Here is a 25,623-nt window from a genome sequence, read left to right on the forward strand (position 1 = left end):
TTACAATATCTTCCAGTTTACCCCTGTTACTGTTAATATCTGTTTATAATTCGATGCTATATATTAATATTTTATTTAATCAATGATTAAAAATGATAAAGTTTTAAACAAACAAAACAAAAAACGCCATACATGTATTGTATATAATCATTGTTATTTATACAACACTCATGTATTTAAACATATTGTAAAATTGTATAGTCTATCAGCTGTATTGCTTCTGAATAAAGTATCAGTATTATTATGTACAAGTATCTTTATATGATGTCCAAACATCATTATATGATGTCCAAACATCTTTATATGATGTCCAAACATCTTTATATTATGAATACGATGTGCATAAATACTTATATGATGTGCCAATATCATTATATGATGTGCAAATGTACTTATATGATGTGCAAATATACTTATATGATGTGCAAACACCTTATATGATGTGCAGACTCCTTATATGATGTACATTTTCCCTTACATTATGTGCAAACATCTTTATATGATGCGGTTGGGTCATTATATTATGTGCTTGTAATCTTATGTCATGTGGTTCGGTTAACTTCATTATATGATGTCAAAACGTCATTATATGATGTGCTTTCATCGTCGTTATGGTCAACGAACATGATAACGATTATAATGATTACTTTCAACGTCATAACTGATTCCGATTTGCTTCTGCGGAATTAATATAAACCCAGATCAAATCTGTAGCTATCATTTGGTTGAGATTTAAAAAGAGAAAATTCTTATCATATTTGTTCTTTGATTTAAAAGATGAAAAAATCCAACCAAATATCATTGGACAATTGACAAATTGTGAATTGCAAAGTTTAGTTTTAATCGATGGGTCTTCAATAATGAACATACGGGGTCTACAATAATGAGCATAGAGTTAAAGTTATTAAATTAAAGAAATTATTCTTTTATAACATGCTCTATGCTCATTTTACAAGGCTTATTTCTGACAATATCTTTAAACCTACCGTTTGCGTTTTATTTTTTAGAGAAGTAAATACATGATTTTCCAGTATGTTCATAAATAACAGGGAATTCAACCTCATCGTAATCACTATTATATTGTAGTGTACAAATCAGTATACTCTGGTTTGTTGTAATATATTATATTAATATTTGTATATACATGCAACAGTTACATGTATATATACTTTTCATTTGTTTATCATTCTATTCTACTATTCTAATAATAATGCAGTGCATGGTATGCACATCATATAAGTATATTTGCTCATAATATAAAGATGTTTGGACATCATATAAAGATACTTGCACATAATAAAAGCATATGTGTACGTCATATAAAGGTGTTTGCACGTCATATAATGACCAGTGCACATCATATAAAGGTAAATGCACATCATATAATGAAAATGGTCATAACAAGACAGTTTTTGCGTTCCATATACTGCCATCTTTTGTCCATCAGTACGTCCACTAATAGACAAAAAGGCAGCGTGTTTGTCGTTATCAGCACGGATATATGTTAACATTTTACTTCTCAAAGGAATAAAAGACGATCAGAAATGTTGCACCTACGCAGAATTGTTGTTGACGCAAAACACTCAATAGACAGGTTGTAAATGTTATTATTGTCTTTCTTCAGATTTACCTGCATGTGGCGGAATAGATAGTTGTTTTCAGACATGTGACCAGCAATCGGCTTACATATTTACACCAGGGTTCCCAATAGCTTATCAACCGGGAGACGCTTGTTTTTTGGAAAATAGAGGGAGCATATGGTCAATATGTAACATTTTACATTATAAATCTAGATGTTACTGATGACTCCTCATGCGAAAAGTCCTTTATTTCTGTTAATGATATCGATCTTCAAGGACGTAGTAAAAGCTTAGGGAAGTTTTGTAAGGGCAGTCGGCCTTACAATGTATTGATATCAAGCTGGGAAAAACTCTATATTGAATTTAAAGCTGCAACTGATTTACAAGGAAATGGTGGATTTCTCGGGAAATATGAATTTAAGTCCTTTATACAGGAAAAATTTGATTTAGGAAATACCAGTAAGCATACATTGTCGTAAAAATATATTTAATACTATTCAGTTATTTATCAAATCTATATCAGTTCTTGTATTATTGGTCTAGCTTTTTTGCTTGTTTGTGCTATTGTGTTATACACATCAAACGAAGGTCATGTTCTTTCTGAAATAACTTGATAGTAATTATAATTCAAGAATAAGAATCTCGAATTACAGAAAATCACTTTTCAGAAATTTTTCGAATCATTCATGATATACCTATCAAAAAGAAACAAATATTCAAAAAAGAAAAAAAAACAATTGAACATGAAGAAATAATAAAGAAGGTGCCTTGCATCCATGCTCAAATATAACAAAAATGTCCTAAATATAAAGTTTTATAAACGGAGTCATTCAATACATGCAACAGGCTGATATCCTATTGATTGTCACGTTAAACATGCGTAAGAATGATGTTGACCATGTACTGCTTGTTTATTTTTTCGTCAAATGTTATTTTTTTTAAGGTTGTGAAGAAAATTGGTTTATGTTTAAAAACAGTTGCTACGGGATGCAGAGGAAGAAGTTTGGAATAACATGGATTGAAGCTGAGAGTGAATGCGTGGTTCAGGGAGGACATCTTGTCAGCATAGCCGACCAATCAGAAATGGAATTTATTCATTACCTTATAACAGTCCTTAGCAACGAGTCGAGTGAAAATCGTGCATATATAGGTTCTTGGCTCTTCAATATGATTAACAGTACCAGATTCTTTAATTAATATAAACAAAAATCCTTTGACTTTTTAAAATTCATAATTTTTAAACTTTGTGCTGTAATGTTGTTCAAGTGAATATTGTGACTTGAAAAATATTGTATTCTCTTAAGACTACATTGAGATAAACATGTGAGGGGTGTTTGAAAACAATATAAATTAATTCATAAAAAGTTTTTATGATATAACTAAATTGTTTGAAAAAAAGATTGGTTTCACTTGTATCAGAAAATAACATAGGTATGCATATGTATAAATTATTCCTCCTACTGCAACTAAATGTTTTCATTCAGTTTTGCAACTATTCCCTTGCGTATATATATTCATATTAGCCATCTAAAAAATGTCTTTGAAGTATCAAGAAAGTATGAATGCTTTAACAATATCAATAATATCAGTACAATTTGATTAAATACGTTAAGGGATGTCACCATAAAAACAAGTATTTCACACATGTACATTATTTGTATTTTCTTTATAATAAAGGGTTAAGAAAGAAGACGAATGGATATAGTATTAATGATTACATTTGGTCTGATGGTAAGCCAATGACATTCACATCATGGTAAGTTTACTTACATCTATCTCTTTAAATTATCAAAATCCTACTAAAACTTTCTAGGTTAGGCAACTTGGCTTGTTTGTTCTTACCACTAACACAGAGGATGTTTAATACAATAGCCCGACGAACCCTGCCAAGTATATAGTTATTTCCCAAAAACAAGAACCTCACCAGAAGTTGTCTTTTGTCATATCTCACTTTGTTTTAATTGTATTTCATTTCGCCATTTTTTTTCTTTAATATATGTTTTCAGTTGTTATCCATTCGTTTGATGTGTCGAATTTGTTTGAGCTTTTGATTTTGCAATTTGATTAAGGAATTTCCGTTTTTAACTTCACACGGAGTTCGGTATTTATTTTAATTTGCTTTTGCTTTAATCTAAAGTGGGTTTATATGAACATCAAGATTATATATGATATGTTTGATGGACCTTTTTTCTGTTTGATTGTCTTTTTTTGCTTAACCATACCGTGCATAGGTCAAGAATTAAATGCAAACACTTGTTTCACATGAGAGGTATTCTTTAAAGAGATTGAAATTATGTTTTTATACAAACTTTGATAAAATTTGTCATCTTTACAACTCTTTTACCTCACCGCGGCCCGAAGGGCCCCATGTGAGCCTATGTCCTCACTTGACCTCCGTCGTCGTCCGTCGTCTTTGTCGTCGTCTGTCGTCGTAAACTATTTGAAAAATGTTTTTCTCTGAAACTGTTGGGCAAATACCTTCAAACTAACACTGAATTTTCCCTAAATTATATAGTTTATAAATTGTATCCGAAGTTTTGACTCATCAAAAATCATGGTCGCCATGGGCAAAAATAGAACTTAGGGGTCAAATGCAGTTTTTGGCTTATATTTCAAAAACTAAAGCATTTAGAACAAATCTGACATCGGTAAAAATGTATATCAGGTCAAGACCTATCTGCCTTGAAATTTTCAGACGCATCAGACAATATCTTGTTATATCTTGAATATTATAATAGATGAAGAAAAACTGTACAAAGCAAAATTTTTCAGCAAAGTAAGATCTACAAATCAATATATATTGAAAAGCAAAAATAATCATTGATGAAAGATTTAAGCAATAAATAACAGATTCAGGCTCTTGAGAGCCTCTTGTTGGAAACCGTCGTCACAAAAAATACCACTTAACTTGCTAGACAAAATGTATGTCTGTTATATCTTTATGATGTAATTTTCTTGTTTTGGTTTAATTTCAAAGATAGCGAGGATTATTTCCCGACGTTTAAATTTCAAAGATAGCGAGGGTTATTTCCCGACAAAAGTCGTATATTACAAGAATAACCTTCAATTGTCGATAATTATACATAGTAATGTGATTAAAAGTAAGAAAAGTTAACTTCACAGAAGTTAGAAAATATATACAAGGAAAAAGTAAAATAAAAAATACCGCACTCCAAGGATATTCAAAACGAAAAGTCCATTGTAAAATGGTAAAATCAAAAGCACAAAGATATCAAATGAATGGAAAACAACTGTCATAATTCAGACTTTATTTAAGGTATATGACAATTAGAATCAAATGTTTAACTAAGTATGAAGAACAAGAAGTGTCGTTTATGTTTAATTTAATCTTCTTAGACGATGGTCTACTAGCTTTCGTGATAACAATGGGATTATAATAAATATGATGCTAAATTTAATTTGTATATAATTACACTATGGTGAACGGTGAAATAACATTAATAGATATATCTTGTTCAGACCATCTTTGTTCCCATTATACCATAGTTGTTGTATAGATATTTACCATTTTCTTTTCCCATTCGACAAGGTACTACGATCCTACTTCAGGAATGCAACAGCCGGATGGTTTAGAAAATGAAAAATGCTCAATAATTAAGTTGTTTAGTATTCATAACATGAACGACTGGCATGATGTTGCTTGTGCTTATGATAAAATATCCAATTTCCTTTGTGAAATAAGTCAAGACTTCCAAGCTCAAGGTAAGATTTCTGATACCTACAAAATAAAAAAAAACAACGAGAAAATGTTCTCTTTACTATAGCATGTTTTCAAATAAAGATAATGAAATAGACAGAAGCCATTTGAATAGGCTGAATGTATGTGAATTAAATATTTATTTAATGTCTGTACCTTGATATCGGTAGAAAATATTGTATTTGAATTTAGAATAGGAAGAACAACATATGTACTTATATATATATTCTAGATCTGCATAATACTAGTAGTTCTACTTTAAAGCATGGAGGAAATGTAGACTTTCCCCTTGAAATTAGGGGATGTCGGATAAGATCAGAAACATTTGTCGTGCAGAGGGCCAACCTCTGAAGCCTTAGATAGGTTCTGTAACTTGCGGAGAAAATGATTTTACCCTTAAACGTACATTGGATGTAATGTCCCTTTCGTCTAAACATAACTACGCAATAACCTATCTCATATAGACAAATGGTAGCACACATTAGCCAGGGTTTTACTGCCAAATGGTGGAAATACAAATACGAACATATCTCTATACCCTAGGTGACTCTCAATGAAAATTTAAAAACAGAGATTCAATTACTGGTAAACATCAATCATGCATAGCGTTTGATTAAAAAAAAATGGCTTCTTAAACGGTTTTCTATTTGATGATATTTTATTAATAATCAAAATGTGGGTGTTTTTTTGGCATGTCTTTAGATGACATAAGAAACACTGGGAAACATGTCCCAACACAACAAACAGATAATTTGTACATGTGCGAATCTGGTGAATATATCTTAAATGCTTTTCTATGTGACTCTGTGGAGGACTGTATCTCTGGTGATGATGAGCGGAATTGTTGTAAGTATAATTTTAAACCTTTTTAACAATAATAATGTTCGAAACAAACAAAAAAGACACAATTTTACGAAAATTAAGATCCAAATGACAAAACTTGAACATAGTTAAACATTTTATATTTACAACTTTCAGTTCATTGACAAGATATTCCCTAAAAAGAACTCTGCACATAATTAGCAAACAACATAGTTTATCGCGCATTTCAATGTTTAAATGACGAGATGTAGTGTGATAACTAATTCGACAGATTTAAAACAAATCAGTGTAAGCAGTTATAGGCAACCGAACGGCCTAAAACAATTTGAAAAACACAATACCGTAAGAATCGCTATAAAAGGCCTCGACATATAAAATAGTGACGCTTTTAAATTAAGAAAGCATGAACAATTTGCTAGAAACAAATATGATAGACATGATCCAACGACATACACTATTCTACAGGCTCCTGAATTACGACAGACACCTAAATAATGTGGCGGGGTTAAAAAAAGTTTAGAACGCTCAACAAACAAGAAACACTTTATGTGCATATATCATGCGTTATAAAATATCTTTCTAACGCTTCCATATAACTCCATTGTGACTAAAAATATAAGAAGTGACAGAGGTAATATCACTATGGATTTAGTATCTTCCCAATTTTTTTAGGGTTTTACCACTAAAACGTAATCATTAGAATATATCTCAGTAGCATGCGTTCGCATCCCGGCGAAGGAAGAACAAAAATTTCCGAAAACAAATTTACAGTCAGATCAAACATTGTTGGGTTGATGTTTAGACGAATTATATATACAGATATTATTTTCAGCCTTGCATCACCATCAGTGCTGGTCATCCGATGGATAAAATATGCTGTAGACATGTCACCGGTTCAGACGTACTTATAATGAAATTATTTCTGTGACTGCATTTTACATTAATTTGTAGGATCCTTTCCAATAGATAATTCAGCTGATCTGTAACATTTCCATCTTCATGCTTTACATATCATGTACTATGTTGCAACTCTAGATTGAAACTGACGAGGAAACTAACATCTGACCACCGAAAGCTTTATTATGGTGACGTTTAGGTGGTCGAGTGGTCTAGCGCGTCGGGCACAGTGCAAGGTGATTTGGTGCCACGATATCTCAGAAACATGAGTTCCAATCCGGACGAGAAAAGAACAAATGTTGAGACGAATTATATATAAATATTGGAAGATATGGTATGAGTGCCAATGAGACAAATCACCATCCGATCACAACTTATAATTTAGTAAACCATTATAGGTCAAGATACGGTCTTCAACACAAAGCCTTGGCTCACACCGAACAGCAAGCTATGTATACAATAACGTCTAAACGAGTGGCAACTCTATGGCAGATCACCAGTGGATGTAGTACACGGCTAAAAACACATATTTATAATTCTGAGACAGTATCTCAAGGTCCTTTACGAAGAAATTCTAGCTAGTCTGCAATCAATTCCATCTTCATGCCTAATTTAGCATTACTGTGTTGCATTTCTATGTTTTACTGACAAGGAAAGGTAATACTAGGCCATCGAAAGCTGATTTCTAAGTCGCCGAGTGTTCTTGTGCGCTGCACACATTGCTTGCAGTGTTGTCTCGATATTTGAATAGCATGAGCTCGAAACCCGGCGAGCAAACATTGTCATAATAGTAGCCAACATCGAGGATTCCAAGAACTAGAGAAAATTTAAAAAAAAACGTCATTCAAACCTTTTCTGTCGTTAAACAATACAGACAAAGTTTACACACAAGGCAACAACCCAGATGTCAGCAAAAAAGGTTAATAAATTTGAATGTTCATTCTAGCAGACCCATATAATTTCATGATCTAAATAAGAAAACCAATTAAAGATCCATTGACAACGTGACAATCTCACGATAATAATTGGTAGCAAGCAAAAATATGAGATAACACCTCCTGAAATCTATTGCAGCATCAATAGATACCACGGACCAGTTTACCTGTGATGATGGCAGCCGTATATCAATAAGTCTTTATTGTGACTTCATACTTCATTGCAAGGATGGGTCGGATGAAAATACTTGTGGTAAAAAGACTTAATTGTATACATGTAGTCTGTTTATTAAATTTTAAAAAAAAGAGAGATTTTTAAATTACAGGTACTTTGGATTAATTATTAATCATGCGGTAGCAATTGTCGTGCATGTAAATTACGAATTCAAATATTCACGGGAGAAAAAATGTTATGAATGCTTTTATGCAGACTATGGCAGATCCAAGAAATCAAATATAATTTATTTTTTTAAATCCCTTTGAAAATTGGTATAAACGAGAAAAAAACATATTCAGTACATCGGATATAAAGTTGTTAGCGTCAATTCCTTAGTTACAAATGTCAATCAATTCAAAGAAGAACCTGAACGACATAATCTATGAACTAAATTGAAAACAAAAAAACCAAATGCAGTGGTAACAACGAATGGTTTCGAAATAAAATAATAATTTGGCATTTGCCAATAAAACTTAAAAAAAGTTTTTTTTTTCTTCAATTGAGTGATTTTAATTTGAAAATGAATATCAATAATTATGTAAGTACCTTAACACTCTGTATTAGAAAAAGAATGTTATTCATGATTTAAAAATTCTATACTATTCATGACTAACTAATTATTTTCGACGAAACTTTGGTCAATTTGATGAATGGCAATGTACCAACAGACAATGTATAACCAACCAACAACGATGCGACTTTGTGGAAAATTGTTTTGACAAGTCCGAGGAAATTGATTGTGGTAAATGCATGCATAGTTTATTTTTGAAGATCAATTTTAAATCGTATGTGATGACCAGTTGAAGCCCGCATGTGGGTTTGAGATTTTCTTGCTGAGTTGGAGTGCCATTGATGGCGTTGGTTTGTGTTCTGATCTTTGATCAGGTTTTATGGCTCGTTTATACAGTCTCCGTTGCCATTCTTAAATAAATTTTGTTCAGAAAAGATATGCAAAATCCACAAGATTAAATTAAATACAATTTTCTTACTAATAATAAGCTGAATAAACGGTGTTAGATTTAAGTGCGTTTCGAAATTTAAACAATAATAACCCACATATTTTTTTCATTACTTAAGTATAGCAAAATTCCATTAAAAATGAGGCGAAAGATACCACAGAAGATGATATGCCGACATTAACCGAAAAACACTATTACAAATTGATAGTCTACAATATGCTACATAAAGAAACAAAGATTGAGCAACATGACCCAAATCAATTTTTTTTATTGACAATGGCAAGAACGTTTTTGGTGATGCATCTAATTCGGTGATATCACGATAGAGAACAAGAGAACGAGGAAGTGGTAACGGCAATTAGGACATCTCTTTGGTCGTTTGAATCTGTGGCACATATTTCCCATAACAGTCAACAAATTTGTGAAGGCGTCCGTAAAATGTTCGAAAGGATGTTTAAAACTTTACCACTTGAAACCCTTTACTCAATAGCTTTCTTTGGAAACAGAAACCTAGTTCTAATGACATAATGGTAACATTATAGATAAATACTCAATATAAAGGCAATGCTTGTGTGTTGCTACATATAAATTGATAGTTCACATTCCGTAAACTGGTAAACGCGTTGGTGTTAAATACATATATATGCTAACCATGTAAATATTTTTCATCTCATAAATACCCAAAAGTGTTCCTCGACTCGAGTGTCTTCTACATATGTTCTAAATAGATTTTTTGCCAGCATTTTCATAATAGTTATTGAAATAATTGAGATTAACTTGCTGACTGCTTTAGCATTATTTTACACATATAACCATTTTTTTTAAACATTAGTTACAAATATGAACAACAGAAAAACAAACTTACATTAACGAATGTAGATTATATCTACTTTCAAATTCTTTTTTGGTTTAACTATAAAGATCAGCTAACTATCCAATCGTTATTGGTTTCACAACGATGTATATAATTTTTAGATTTGATTTTTATTGTCCCAGTTGGAGTCGTCTTGAAAAACGTAAAACCATTATGGTTTGCTTTGCGACTTTACCGTCGATATCATTGACCTTTATGATTGTTTTTTAAGGTCATACATAAATGTTTCAGAAACCTGTAGATTGGACAGTTTTCAATGTTACGATCAGCAATGTATACCCTCAACAAGAGTTTGTGACGGAATGATTGATTGTAGTGGACTTTTTCACGAAGACGAATCTGAAGACTGTCTACAAAAAAGACAACATACTTGCAAAGATTGGTGGGCCGGCGGGGAAAAAAGGAATGGAGCATACCTTATCGATTTATATCTTAATGGTAAGTTATTGTACCTGTATAAATTTTCAATGACATTCATACTATTTTGATGATAGTTCTTGTACTAGTATTTGTTTTGTCTTTTAGGTGACCAACCACTATGTCAATGATCATTAAATTAATAGAGATTTTAATTTCCTATTGTTAATTATCCGTATTTTAGATGGTGACGTTCTCCATATTCCATGCCACCATCTTATGGTGTTTATATAATCTCATTGTTTTCGATTCGGTCGTATATGTAACAACGAATTTGGTGGTTACGACAAAAATCTCTGAAAAATTATTACACTTGGTTTTTTAACATCACAAACATTTTACTTAATTTTATTATGTGTAGGAGGAAATTATTTAAAAATACGAATAAACATGCAGGCATCATATACTTTAAGGTATTGAACATCCAATTTGCTATGATGATGTTGTATAAAATGCACTCAAAGGACGAAAGATACCAGAGGGACAGTCAAACTCATAAATCGAAAATAAACTGACAACGCCATGGCTAAAACTGAAAAGGACAAACAGACAAACAATAATACATGACACAACATAGAAAACTAAAGAATAAACAACACGAACCCCACCAAAAACTAGGGGTGATCTCATGTGCTCCGGAAGGGTAAGCAGATCCTGCTCCACTGTGGCACCCGTCGTGATGCTTATGAGATAACACATAATGTCGTCGTTCAGCTCAATGCTACTATTGTCAACGAATATGACCTACCGAATAAGACTATTTACCGGGTTTGAAATAACATGAGAAACATGTAAAGTATGATCTTCTTACCCTTCTAGAGTACCTGAGTTCATCTCCAGATTTTGGTAGGATTCGTGTTGCTTAGTCTTTAGTTTTGAATGTCCTTCTGGTATAGTTTGCCCCTCTTTTATAACAAAGTATGTATAAAGTAAAATCACAAAAATACTGAACTCAGTGGAGAATCCAATCGGAAAGTCCATCAATTCAAAATTTCATACAGCTTTTGCTCCCCTCTATCATCATTCAATGCAATATGCCGAGATACAGTAAGAAAGGTCGATTATTTCGAGTAATATCATTTTATATGATATATCTTTTGCACGACAGATGCGTTAAATCATATATGTTGCTATTCCTCTTAGATGAGACAAAATAGTATGAAGTTTAATATTCAATAAAACAATCAAAATTGTTTCTACTTTACATACATTAAATCCTGGTTGATAATGGCGATAAAAAGGTCTCTGATTCAATTGAATCTTCTTTTTTATAGGAGGATCAATCATTTAAAGTAATTTTATTTGCATTATCAATACATATGTTTCATAGAATTGAGGTTAATCATTGATTAAGAATTGAAACAATAAAATTTGAAAATTCTTAGGATTTATTTAGATTACCAAAATCTCAAATCAAATAGTTAGAATAATATCTACCAATAATTTTATTTTCAATGTGACAAGAGGTCCGTCAGTTCGACTTATGTTCCATAGTACGAACAAAAATTAAATGGCAATGCGAACAAGGAAAAGAGACAAGAGATCGGCGCGTCATCTGTACATGTGTTACCTTTTAGTTATCTTAAATTTTCATTCTTATTTGCATTCGAAATTAGTTAGAATACATAAATATAAGATTAAAACTTATCTTGCTATGCATCGAAAAGCAGCTTTTTTTATCCGGTTTGCAACCAGTCTACCAATTTAAAAGGGAACCTTTCAAATATGGGATAAGGAAACTTAATATAAGTCATTGTCAACTCAGAAATAATGCTAGCAACCTAAAATTTCATTTGCTTAATCAGTTCTTATCCAAGAACACTTTTTGTGCAGCTGTAATCAACCCAACCTGTTGAGGATAACCAAAATTTCTTTTTTATTTGCCCTTTGTACAATGATGTAAGACAGATCCTACCTGATTCCATTTACTCCATTGCTGATAATGTTGATACTAATATTGAATTATTACTTGTTCCTTGGAAACAGATTATTTTCATATATGAATATTGCTTTTTTTAAATCTGTTCAGAAATATATCAGTGACACTCAACGTTTTGTATGAAATTTATCTTATTTTTGTTTTATTTAGTTTTATTTTAATTTTGTTTCTTCTTCACTTCATCTTAATTCATTTAATCCACTTGGCAAGCTTAGTATCTTTTTCAAGCCATATTTATATATATATATTTCTAATAACTTATAAAGGATATTTGCATGTTTCAAGGGAACTCGAATAAATGATGAGTAATTGCCTATATACTGAAATATACTTTAGATTTAGTAAGTAACCTTGTAAACATATATTTGCTCATTTTGCCATGGCCAAAACTGAAAAAAGACAAACAGACAAACAACAGCACACATGACACAATGTAGAAAACTAAAGAATAAGCAACACGAACCCCAACAAACCTAGAGGTGATCTCATCATGTTAAAATATATTTTTTCACTCTTTTGGTTTTTGGAAAATGTTGTTTGTGCTGTATTTAGACCCTTCTACAACGAAATTTGTTACATGCTCTCGTATAACAATTGCGGTTTTTATCCAATGCAATCATAGGTTTGAACGTTGTTTTCAATTATGACCTGTTTATATATATGCACTACTTTGTTATTTTGGTTTGTCGTATCTCTGACTATTTTTTTTATCATCATGTTGTCGTTTGAAATAGATTTACATCAAATTTGCCGAACATACCAAAGATTACGTGTAGAAAGTTTTAATGATGTTGTGTGATTAATTGTTGTAAAAAAATAAGATCACAGTGAAACTTAAATTTCGTTTCTGATTTGTGTAATTTACACTATTTCTATGAACGCAAAAACTTAATGCATAGAACCTTCATAAGTGACCCAAATCATATTAATGTTTTCTTTTTTCGAGGAGTAATTATTTTTGGAAATTAGAAAAAAATGGATGCAATAAAAATAGGTGGTGCTTAACTTTTGGCAGACTTTATAGTATTCAATTGAATATACATACTTACATATCATTGTTGCTGGAAAAAGAGTTCGTATTAAAAATTACCTGTCTTCTATGATTGTAACTATTTACACTTAAACATTTATCATTTTAGAGAGTGCTTTGGTAGAATGCATATTCCAAGAGTCAAATGATCAGATTCATATAACAACAGTTGTCCACCATGATAATGAGGAAACGGTTACTTTAAGGGAAGATTTCAACATAACGCCCAAATATTTTGCCAGTGATGCCCAGATCATTAAACTGAAGCAATTGGAAAAATGCCAACAGGCCATTGAAGTCAAATGTCATTTCTTACAAAGCATGATGTACAGATCATCGCTAGATGGAAGAGAAATACACAATAAACAAAATCAAAGCAACTGTGAATGTCCGTTTGTCGGAAACTGTAATAACCAGACCAACAAGTAAGATATTTTTTTATAGTATGAGATTAGGAAATAAAAAAGACATAAACATTCCACGGGTAAATCGTTAAATCTATTTCAAACGACAACATGATGATAAAAAAAATAGTCAGAGATACGACAAACCAAAATAACAAAGTAGTGCATATACAAATGTATATAAACAGGTCTTAATTGAAAACAACATTCAAACCTATGATTGCGTTGGATAAAAACCGCAATTGTTATACGAGTGCATGTAACAAATTTCGTTGTAGAAGGGTCTAAATACAGCACAAACAACATTTTCCAAAGACCAAAAGAGTGAAAAAATATATTTTAACAAAACGCATTTGACTAGCAGGTCGAACAAAATGTTGTTTGTGCTGTATTTAGACCCTTTTACAAGGAAATATTTTACAGCAGTTATTAATCAAAGGGAGCTATTTTGTGGTGTTTCCCTTGACGTCGAAATCGATAAAAAGAAGGCAGGATTGAAAGTACAGAAACATTTGAAAAGTTGAAATAAGAAAATGTTTGATAAAGGGATATTTTTATCATTTTGTTAAAATCAGAATTTTACAAGACATAAGTCAAATAGAATGCTTTGTAAGATATGGACAGCAGATACAAATTATTAAATGGACAGTAAAAACCATTGTTCATGAAAAAAAGTATATAAAAAAACTTTATTCAGACGATGCCATTACGCAATTAAAAAAACGAAGTAATGCCGAACAAGCTTCAGACATTTGTCTAACACAGAAATAAAGACTGGGCAAAACGAGCCAAATCGAAACCGAAAATAAAGCCATGTGTGTCTGAAGTGTCAGAAAATAGGTCATTACGAGAAAAGATAAACATCGGTAAAATGTGTCATTCTGCGGTGTCAAAAAAAGTAAAATAGGACGGGATTACGATTTCAACATTTATAAACACGCAAAACAAGCAAGTTCTCTTTATCAAACGAACAATTGTATCTACATTGAGAAACTTAACAATAATATTAATATCTGTTAGTGTATTTCTATCTCTAAGTACTTAAAACCCAACTACAAAATAGAACCATACACTTTGTGACATTTTTAATTGTTATCAAAGTTTGTTTTTGTAAACGTATCTTTTTGCTTAAACGCTTTCTACGCTCTATTGATATATTTTACTATGATCCTGATTATAATGTGTTTTGTATTTGTTTGATAGACAGCACGTGCAATATGTTTACTTTTAAAGGTGCAACTGTGGTAATGAACCACATTACTGGTACTTAGCTGATGATAACGAAATAAGATCAGATACTGGTGTTCTAAAAAACAATACTGATCTACCCGTTAAAACAATACAGATACGTGAAGAATGGAAATCAAGTGTCGATTCTTACTATCAAGTTCATCTAGGGCCATTAAAATGTGAAGAAGGTATTTTAAAATCTAAATGAAATATTATCAACAGTATCAGGAAATGGTTTGTCTTAACAGTATCATTAATAAATTCCAATTTCAAATCAATTCCAATTTAAAATAACATTGCTGAATATGGATATTAAGAGAAACTATGATATACGAAATTAAGAGCTCAACAGAACGACCCATAAACCGTCATGAGTCTTAAACAGGTGTTCAACATTAGACCAGCGTCAATGCAATACGTCAAACTGTAAATATTTTCATGTATAGAAGCAGCTATAAAAATATTTGCTGAAACTATAAGACATAAATAGTCAACACTTGACAAGCCTTGGATACGAGTTAATCTGATTTTCATTTGTTTTGACAGTAGAATAAAATTAATACTTAGGAGAAAAATATAATACATTTTAAATATTTTTGTGATACGAAGAGCAAGGGTCATTTTCCCCGGAGTTCTTAAATTTTCGTTCGATTAGATAGGTAAATCATGTTTTAAATAGCCCGATAGATGCTAATTATAGTACATGAACATACGTCACATCATCTACTTTCATACCTTGAACAGGTATTCCTACAAAAAAACAAGGCCAATACTACTGATTTTTTTATATCGATTTTGTTTAATTGTCAGCACCCCTTATGCGCATAAGGTACCATACCACGTAACTTGTCAAGAAGCCAAATGATATCGGACAAATTCAAATGGGATGATGTTTTTCTCATTCTTAATACATGTATATCTGCATTTGTCCTGGTCTTTAAGGTTGTATCGTCTATAAGATACGATAAGTTAGATATATTTTAACAGGACAACATCTTACACCAGTTGGTCATAGAACACCTTGTGTTAAAAACACATGTAATTTGGACTTTTCTGGCATTTTTTTACAAATGGGCCCTTCGTTGTGATATAGATGCAACAGCTTCTTGATGTTTTACCTACAGTGACGATGTGTAGTGTAATTGATTTGTTCTGTGGAGTTGTTTTATTTTCTGATGACTTAGGTACCAGTTCAGGGACGGTGGTAAAACTATCAGCACTAGTATCTACGCAGTTGTTGAATTGGCGACACAATTGCTGTTTGCATTAGTTAAATATAATACCATTTTCAAAATCGTCCTTATTCAAGGTTTCGAAAAATTGTTTGTGTTGTTTGAAAGTTTTCTACAATGGCCTTTATCAATTATGTGAATACTATACACGCAACATTTGGGCTTCATTTCTATATAACCAATTATCGTGTAATTGGTTATATACAGGCACCTACTTCAGTTCGACGGCAGATGTTCCTTGCATATATATATATATATATATATATTAAATATAAACACAGGAATTTAAAGTAATGGATAGTTATGGGAAAGCACACAATAAGAGACACATTATTTTTTTTCTTTAATGAATTGATATATAGTCAAAATGATCCATAATGACTATGAATTAAGCAAACATCCGAAAAGATATGATAGAAACATTAAAATTTAATTATATTTCAACACAAAAAGGCATAAATTCTGAGTGAGATTTGAACTCTATCTTTAAAACAATCTTTCATTTGCAGTTATATGCTCTACTTACGGAGCCACGGCGATGCTTGTTCATCATGTGTGTATTAAGGAGCTTTAGGTACAATTTAGCGATGTTCAACTTTTTTTCATTAAAGTTGGTTTTTAGGATTTAAGGACACACTAAACCAATTTCATTTTTGAGGAGAAAAGTTTTATAAATTACAACATTAACAAAAAACATAACTTTTGTTTGGTTTAAAATGTTTTCCTTGGGTTATTCCCTGTTTTTCCTACCTAAAAACACCCTATATTCCGCATTTTCGACTGTCATCCTTTTTGAGGGGTTGAAACTTCGGACGCAATAAATTATTAAACGTGTTGTTTTATATTTTAACTATTTATCACACATATCATGATATATAAGAATCGAGATATTGATCAAAAAGCATTTTTATTTTTGTTTTTATAGTAAATTTTATTCTTTCAGCACTTTTTGAAATAGGCCCTTCAGTGAAAAAAAACAGGGAAAATTGGCCCTTACTCTTTGTTGAACACTAACTAAATTGTATCTCTGAGAGTAACAAGAAAAGTCAGTCTTTTATGATAACGTGACAAAAAATGACCATTTAACAATGTAAATGTATATGTTTCAATAATTTTTTTCACAGTACTAAACGAACCTTTACTCCAAGTGACTTACGTTATCGAAACATCGTTGACACTGAAATGTTGCAATCCAGTAAACGTGTAAAATATTCACATTGTATAAAAATAAATCCATTTTTGTTTTTTAATTATTAGCATGAATTGTCACAACATTTTTATACTTTTATTAACAACAGCAAAAAATGGAAACGAACTACAGAACCATTCGCTTTCTGGTGTTTATTTTAAGATTCCGTCTGTTTTATTAATTCGTGACAATAATGTGTCAGTTGATCAATCGACTATGTTTATTATTTCTTTTCGAGGATTGCCATTATTTCTATAACTTCTCATATACACTATCTTATATTCTTTGATTACATCAAGGCACTCATGAAAGATATTGTAGTATTCAAAAAACATTTACTCTATTTGATAAACATGATACGGTTTTAAAAACCTTAACAATGTTCAATACATTTCAGATGTTGCAATAGTGTCAACTGTTTATTTATGCAGTAGAGGTCAGAGTGTACCATCAAATGTACTTTGTCTGTTAGATTATGACGAAAGAGGAGAAATTATTGGCTGTAGAGACCTGTCGCATCTATCTAACTGTGGTAAATGAACTGGTTCCACATTTCAACTAAATGAAGAAAGTCTCCTTAACAAATTTGTCAAGCAAATAGCAATTAGGGCAACGAGTTTGCCAACATAAGGTCGGTTACTGCTGGTCAAGTATCAGACTAGTAGGCTGCCCATCATAAAGTAGCCATTGTTTCAGTTTTAGCATAATTAAATTGATACATGCTATTTAAATGTTTATTTCAGAAATCATTTACCAAAAATACAGAATTCAATCCACAAACGATCAGACATTAGACCGTTGGTTTTCCCGTTTGAATGATTTTACACTAGTAATTTTGGGGCCCTGTATAACATGTTGTTCGATGTGAGCCAATGATCCGTGTTGAAGGCCGTACATTGACCTATAATGGTTTACTTTTATAAATTGTTATTTAGATGGAGAGTTGTCTCATTGGCACTCACTGTCTCACACCACATCTTCCTATATCTATGACACAATATCCAATCGAAACCATAAACGAAAAATCATGAATAAAAACATGAACGCTGAATTTACAAACACTGAGATACGTCTTATAGCAATGCAAATTCACAATCGGCAAAACAGTCATGTTCAGGAATGAGTCACATTCGGTACTTATATGACGGCTCATGACTTAGATGTTGAGCCACAAATTAAAACGTGGTAAAATGTCATTAGTTTAGATACAGACATGTCAAATAAGGTCAAACAATTCGTGATGCGAATTGTCATTAGTATTCCTGTTGATATCCATAAATTTGTGCAGTGTCAATGGTCGGTATTAATATTTTAGCCTTATGAATTGTTCAGTTAAGTTCTCTTTTACCTTAACTGGTTTCAAGTATGTTTATTACTATAATATGTCCAATCATGACATGACATGTGTTGTAGTATAGGTATTTTTATACCAATGATGTCATTGTCTTTTTCATTTGCAAATAAATCATGACAGTAGCATGAAGGATTTTTTTCTAAATATGTATCAACGAAAACCATCTGAAAGAAATTTGACTAATGTCAGAAAAAAGGTGACTCTCACGCTATTAAAGTCTTGTATGTGGTATGGGTTTTGATCATCGTTAAATGTAGCAAGGTAACCTATAGTTGATATCTTAACGTCAGTTGGTCTCTTGTGGAGAGTTTTCTCATTGATATTCATACATTGTACCAGATCTTTCTTTTCTATATTGTTTAATTACGGGAGGAACTTCTTCCAAAAAAAACATTACCGATGAAACATGGTAAAGGTCCTTTACGGAGTATATTTTTTGTCAAGTTATGTGTCGTTGAGAGGAGGTTTGTTACAGCTATTCTTTATATAAAACAAAATACAAAAAGTTTTTTTTTCAGAAAAGTTCCTATGTCCTCCAGGATACTTTAAGTGTCAAAATAGTTACTGCATCCCTCCAAAGCTGTTTTGCAATGGAATTCAAGATTGCCCACGAGGCGAAGAGGAATATAATTGTAGTAAGTTAAGACAATATAGAAAAAATGAACTGACAAGATCGTATTTTCTTTATTAATTTCTTTTATATTGGTTAAGAAGCAAAATATGAAAAAAAAAAAAAAATTCTTTGAATCTTTGACAAACAAGTTAAAGAAAGATGATTCAGTATTTAATATCGAAACACGTATTGCACTTTTCCATACTGATACTGTAAAATTCTATATATTTTCTGTATTCCACAGGCAAACCTTTATGTAGCGGTCTTTTTAGATGTCACAGTAGTAATTTGTGTTTAAATCCAGACAAACGTTGTAATGGATTTGCTGATTGCCCACAATTTGATGACGAACTACTCTGTCATACAGAATGTGCAGGAACTTGTAAATGCCACGGTTTGTCAAGAAAGTGTATATTTGAAAACATCTCTGAAATTTCATTTTTTTCTGAAATTCGAAAAATTGACTTGAGTCTGTCAAATTTATCATCGTCTAGTTTAAAACTCAAAGAAAATATCCTTTTGGCAGAATTGAATGTATCTTCGACAGAGCTTAACGATCTTAAACGATTGGAGTTTGGTAAATTTCATAACCTGCTGTTATTGGACATATCTTTTAACCAGTTGACAGCTATCCCAAAACATGTTTTCAGAGGATTAACCCATTTAAAAAGTATTCTTCTATTAGGTAATCATTTCCTTGAAAATATTTACCCCGAATCGTTTTTTGGATTAAATAGTTTGCCGATGATATCGCTTCGAGAAAATAATCTTTATCTATTGATAGAACATACTTTTATTGGTTTAACAAACTTACAATCTCTTAATCTCACTGACAACAAAATAAAAATGGTGGAAGATCGCAGTTTTGCAAGTTTAGGAAACTTGAAAATTCTAGACATAAGACGAAATAAAATAACAACATTTCAGAAAAGTATTTTTGAAGGTCTAATCAATCTTAAGAAACTATACTCAGATGCCTTCGTATTTTGTTGCCTTAGACCGGATTCTGTAAAAGACGAAGAATGTTTACCAGCCAGAGACGAGTTCTCATCATGCTCCGACATGATGAGAAACGATATACTTAGAACGTGCTTATGGATCATCGGTATATGTGGTTTGTTTGGAAACTTATTTGTTCTTGCTTACCGCATTATTTACGACCGAAAATCGTTGTCAAAGAGTTATGGCATTTTCATAACTAGTCTAGGAACTTCAGACTGTTTGATGGGTATATATATGTTGACAATAGCATCAGCCGATGTAATGTTTCGTGGAAATTACGTTTGGAATGACCTGTCATGGCGGTATGGAGTCTCTTGTAAAATAGCTGGAATATTATCTACAGTGTCTAGTGAAAGTTCGGTAGTATTTCTCTTTCTAATAACTATCGATCGATTTATCGCGGTTAAATATCCATTTGGCGAAATAAGATTTGGAAAAAAATCAGCAATACGTATATCTGTTGTTGTTTTCCTTACCTCATTTATACTTGCCGTTGTCCCATTATTTCCTGGATCATATTTCGACGGAAATTTCTATTCACGGTCTGCAGTTTGTCTTGCACTACCACTTACCAGAGATAAACCAAATGGCTGGGAATATTCTTTTGTAATTTTCATTGTGGTTAATTTTATCTTATTCTTGATAATCGCTGTTACACAGTTAGTGATATATAAAGAAGTTACAAATCCGATTCAGATTAGATCCACCAAGAAAAACCAGGACTTAACAATTGCAAGAAAACTTTTCCTTGTTGTATTCAGCGACTTTTTATGTTGGTTTCCAGTTGGCGTAATGGGTAAGAAATGCTATATAGATAAATTTGGGTAGATCGGTAACAACTTCCGTTAACATTTCATTTCCGTTATGTCAAGCTGAACAAATTTCCAGCATAGTGTCCAGATTACACTAATTGAATGAGAAACAAGAGAGATAAAGGGACAAACAATAATAGAAGTAAACGAACACCCACCATTTATACGATATCTTTGGACACTCAAAATTCAATCAAAAACCCAGATATTCATATCTTCCTAAGCGGTAACGATAACGCAATGTAACAATAAACAGTTTACGTATAATGACATGAGAATAAAAATTATATTCAAGAATATTTGGAAAAGGATTTGAAAATATAACGAAAGGTGAAATAGATTTACGATTATCTTTTCTTTTCGAACATGTTTACTTATAGAATAAGAGAATACTATTTCAGACGTATGTATAACGCAGCATGTATAACTTTAGATGTCAATAATATAACTCTCTTTTAGTAGATATAAATCCATTTTTGGTTTATCATCATGAAACAAATCACAGTTTCACAATTTAACTTTTGTTCATACTTTTACTCAAGATAAAGTGTACAAATCTGACAAAAAAATACCTTGAAAACAAACTATCGGTAGGTGTTAATGTAGGAAAGTTTCATTATTTTTTTATTTTTTGCTTTTTCGTACCGAATTTATTATGCTGTCAATTTTGGAAATAAGGGATGTGTCTCTGTTTTTAGATGAAAAAAAGTAGTACATGTATTATTTCAACTACTTTGTTATGAGTGATGACAAAATACATATCTAAAATTTGAAAAAAAAACAAAAATTGATATGGGGTGTTCAGGTTTCTGTTAAAATCATGTACCCCACTCCCATTTTCTTAACATTTTGGCTCATCAATAACGACTTGATCGGTCATAAAATTTGAAAATATTATTATTCAAAAACTCGTTATTGTAAATACACAATTATTTCACACGGTTAAGTTTGATTTTTTTTTTTTTTTTTAAATGCATCGATATTTTCCACTTGTATCATTGTTTTAGAAAACAATTTCAGAACTAGACTTAAAAATCAATAGAATACATCATTAAGACACATACAATTCGGGTATATATTTTTTAGCTTAATCCATTCATTATACTTTTATAGGACTTGAGAAAAAAATACAGACATTGTTATTGGTCAGATTTTTCATAATTCGTTTTAATTGGGCCTCGTTAATTATGATGTTTTATTGAATTATACATGAAAACATCGTGTTCTTCAAACAGAAATGTAAAAATGCTTAGTAGTGAATCATTTCTTTCAGAGCTTATATCGACCATGAAATAGGTCATAACAATTTGAATAATAAAGACTTATCTTATGCTACACTTGCAGGATTAATGGCGCTACGAGGACATTCCATTCCTGCTGAGGTTTATGCCTGGACTGCTGTATTTATCTTGCCAATAAACTCTGCTTTAAATCCTTTCCTGTATACCTTTGCATCTATCAGAGGAAACGTAAGTATCTAATACTTTTGTCGTTTGTATTTTCCCTTTTCTATCTTCAGCCCTTTTGAAGAAGCCAGCGCTTCCGTGTCGACATGAATAATCATTGATGTGGTCATCATCATTAATAAACTTTTCACAAAATTTATTTGCAATGTAAGTCTAATTGTCTAGAGCATGAAAATAAATACATGACCCGTCTATGGCCGACCTGTTAGTCATTGTATGTTTTAAATGCTCTTCAACATGTTCAACTTCGTTCTTTATTTGACCTTTCTCATTTTCTTAATTCGAGCGTTACTGGTAAGAATTTTTAAGTAGAAAAGTGCGTCTTACAAAAACAGTTTTAATCCTGATATCTACATTGAGTTTATTTAATAAGCTGGAGATTTAAAATAAGGTGACATTTCTGTGTACTTTTGCTGATTTAATATGGAGAGTCAGACACAGACAAAACGAATATGTACCTACCTTAAGTTTAGTACTGATGCAGAAATTTAAAGCTTTCAGAAAAAAACACTTCATAAAAAAGATTGATTTAAAGCTTGACAATGTAAATAAAAAATGCATGGAAACAAATTAACTATCAAACATCATAAGAAAATGTAATCAACTTGCATAAACATATCACCTATATTGTAGAAATATTCCATTACAAACTCAAACGACATACATTTGACATATAAATTCCTACTAAACCTACCTGTACGCACAAACAACATTGCATGTATTTTTTTTTTATTTCCAGAGGAGTTTGCAGCAAAAGAAGACGTACCAAACTGGGAATGTGACTTCGAAAGAATCAAACGGTAAAATTTGAAACTATAAGGGGGGCGAAATATACAATCTATATGACCAAAGTAACGCTTTGTTGAATATTATCCAGTAGCTGTTATATGTGTCAACGAATAAAAAAAGAGGTTTTGCAAAATATTTCCCTGCATAAAAGAATAAATATTGTCCATTATCAGTTGTTAAACATAAGTTGTACAAAATCCAGATAGGCAAGCAAAGAATAATGAAACAATGCAATATACGAATAAAGTTCGTATTAAGTGCTTTTCCAAGTTTTCATTTATTTTTTTGCAAGTCAATTACAATGTCTCAATCATGAAATGAGTAGCTTATTTCAGCAATGCAATTACGCTGCATCTATAACTGACGACAAAGGACCAGCCTCATCAAGCTTTTCCAAATAAAATTCTAGTTATGTTGACCAAGGTACATTTATATAGATATACATTATCCTAAAACTGATGTAAAGATCGCTTAATACTTTTATTATTAATCGTCACATTTGTTTGCTTGTCATTTATCACCTACTGGTACAATTGCAGCTTCCAGTAGGCTAAGCACTGCACAAGGCAAAGGCAAAGTTATTTACGATAAGAGTACAGAAGATGATGGTATGGCGGATAAAATCGCGATAACAGTTGAAAAATTACTTCATGAGAAAAAAATCAAGGAAGACGAAGCGCAATATATAATAAACAAACTGACCAAAACCACAGACAACAATAGCATAACTAGGAATAGGGTAATAACATATCTGCACTTATAATAAATGTTTTGCATGTGTAGTTTATGGTCTATTTCATATAAACATTTGAAAAAATGATTGTACCTATCAGTGTTTAAGTTATATATTTGAATATTTAAAAACATTTTTCGAACAGTTATCAAAAATGCCGTCAAATAGAACTTGATTTATTCCTTATGGTTCGTGGCATTGTGTTAAAACAAACCAACTATTATCATCAGAAAACAAATCAAAAACTTAGTAACAAACAGTTAAAGGGATAATTATCGACCACATGAAAATAAAACATCAAAGTCGGACACAATTTGTATTGGCTAACAAATTGTGTACAAATATCAAAGAACGTATCCAAGTTGTTCTTGAATTGTCATTTAAAACACAAACTTTCTAGGACGAATTGACAAACTTTTAAGGACGAATTGACAAATATTTGACAGATATATGTTTCTCTAAAAAGGGTTATCAGTAGTTAAATCTCACTTATGTCTCTCAATACTATCAAGATTAATTACATAACTGTCTCTCCTTAGTAAAGGAATTTCATATGTGGCGTTCTTATGACGTTAAACTGTCTTAGTTCATATTTTAAAACCCTATGGCAATTAGTTATAATTCATGAAGGTTATAAAAAGTTATTGAAGAATGAGTCGGAAATCTATAAACGAAAAAAAAACATTTAGAGGCAATCATAATATTATATCGATGGCAAACTCTTGATCCATTCAAGTCTATAATATTTTGACCTGTAAACTCTCGAGGCAAAAATCTGGCTGAGGGATCGGTCTTCTAGAAACCATGTTTTATAGTCATATCGCATTACTATTTGCTATCTTGATATGCGTGAATTAGATGCCACACACGTTGAAATCAATATCCTCACCATTATCATCATATGAGTTAAATTTTACTTTCAGTTAAGCACAGTATGTGAACGAATTCCGAGCATTCAAAAGAAGGAAGAAAACAGATATTAATTAGCATGAAATTTATGACAACAGATATTTCCATTTTATAATGAATACATAGTTTAGTTAGCTGTTGTAAACTCACGCGGTAGCCTAAAATTATAAATACATGTTGTAAACTTTTCATTTTGCCTTGAAATCTGGTGGAAAAATATCATTTTGTCTCTTGTACCCTATAAATTTATCCACAAGATTGGTATTTACTATTGAAACAAAAAAATTGGGTATTTTCATCTAAAAAAATGAAAACGGAATTTCTTTCAAAAATAAAAATTCTGTAAAAAATGCATTCAGCGATCGATATTAGATCGTAATCAAATATTATACACAACATCCAATATCATTAAATATTGTGATCCCATATAAAAAATATCGTTTAATTTTACAGCAAAAACTCAAAAAATGTATATACACAAATTTAGCATCTCAAAAAGAAT

The 25,623-nt window shown here is 31.4% G+C and overlaps 1 protein-coding gene across 1 annotated transcript in view; it reads left to right on the top strand.

Moving 5' to 3' along the window:
• LOC139482100 (uncharacterized) overlaps positions 1–25,195 on the top strand; it is a 56,131-nt gene extending 30,936 nt beyond the window's left edge. The window contains exons 15-31 of the mRNA XM_071265805.1: positions 1,749–2,039; positions 2,524–2,730; positions 3,258–3,336; positions 5,131–5,282; positions 5,662–5,733; positions 6,037–6,144; positions 8,092–8,205; positions 10,234–10,440; positions 13,498–13,813; positions 15,026–15,210; positions 17,841–17,975; positions 19,316–19,432; positions 19,655–21,208; positions 22,569–22,693; positions 23,430–23,490; positions 24,019–24,218; positions 25,136–25,195. Of these exons, the coding sequence (XP_071121906.1) occupies positions 1,749–2,039; positions 2,524–2,730; positions 3,258–3,336; positions 5,131–5,282; positions 5,662–5,733; positions 6,037–6,144; positions 8,092–8,205; positions 10,234–10,440; positions 13,498–13,813; positions 15,026–15,210; positions 17,841–17,975; positions 19,316–19,432; positions 19,655–21,208; positions 22,569–22,693; positions 23,430–23,490; positions 24,019–24,218; positions 25,136–25,195 (3,983 nt within the window). The remainder of the gene's footprint in view (positions 1–1,748; positions 2,040–2,523; positions 2,731–3,257; positions 3,337–5,130; positions 5,283–5,661; positions 5,734–6,036; positions 6,145–8,091; positions 8,206–10,233; positions 10,441–13,497; positions 13,814–15,025; positions 15,211–17,840; positions 17,976–19,315; positions 19,433–19,654; positions 21,209–22,568; positions 22,694–23,429; positions 23,491–24,018; positions 24,219–25,135) is intronic.
• The last annotated feature ends 428 nt before the right edge of the window (positions 25,196–25,623 follow it).

Source organism: Mytilus edulis, chromosome 1, assembly GCF_963676685.1.
Source record: "Mytilus edulis chromosome 1, xbMytEdul2.2, whole genome shotgun sequence".
Classification (NCBI taxonomy): Eukaryota; Metazoa; Mollusca; class Bivalvia; order Mytilida; family Mytilidae; genus Mytilus; species Mytilus edulis.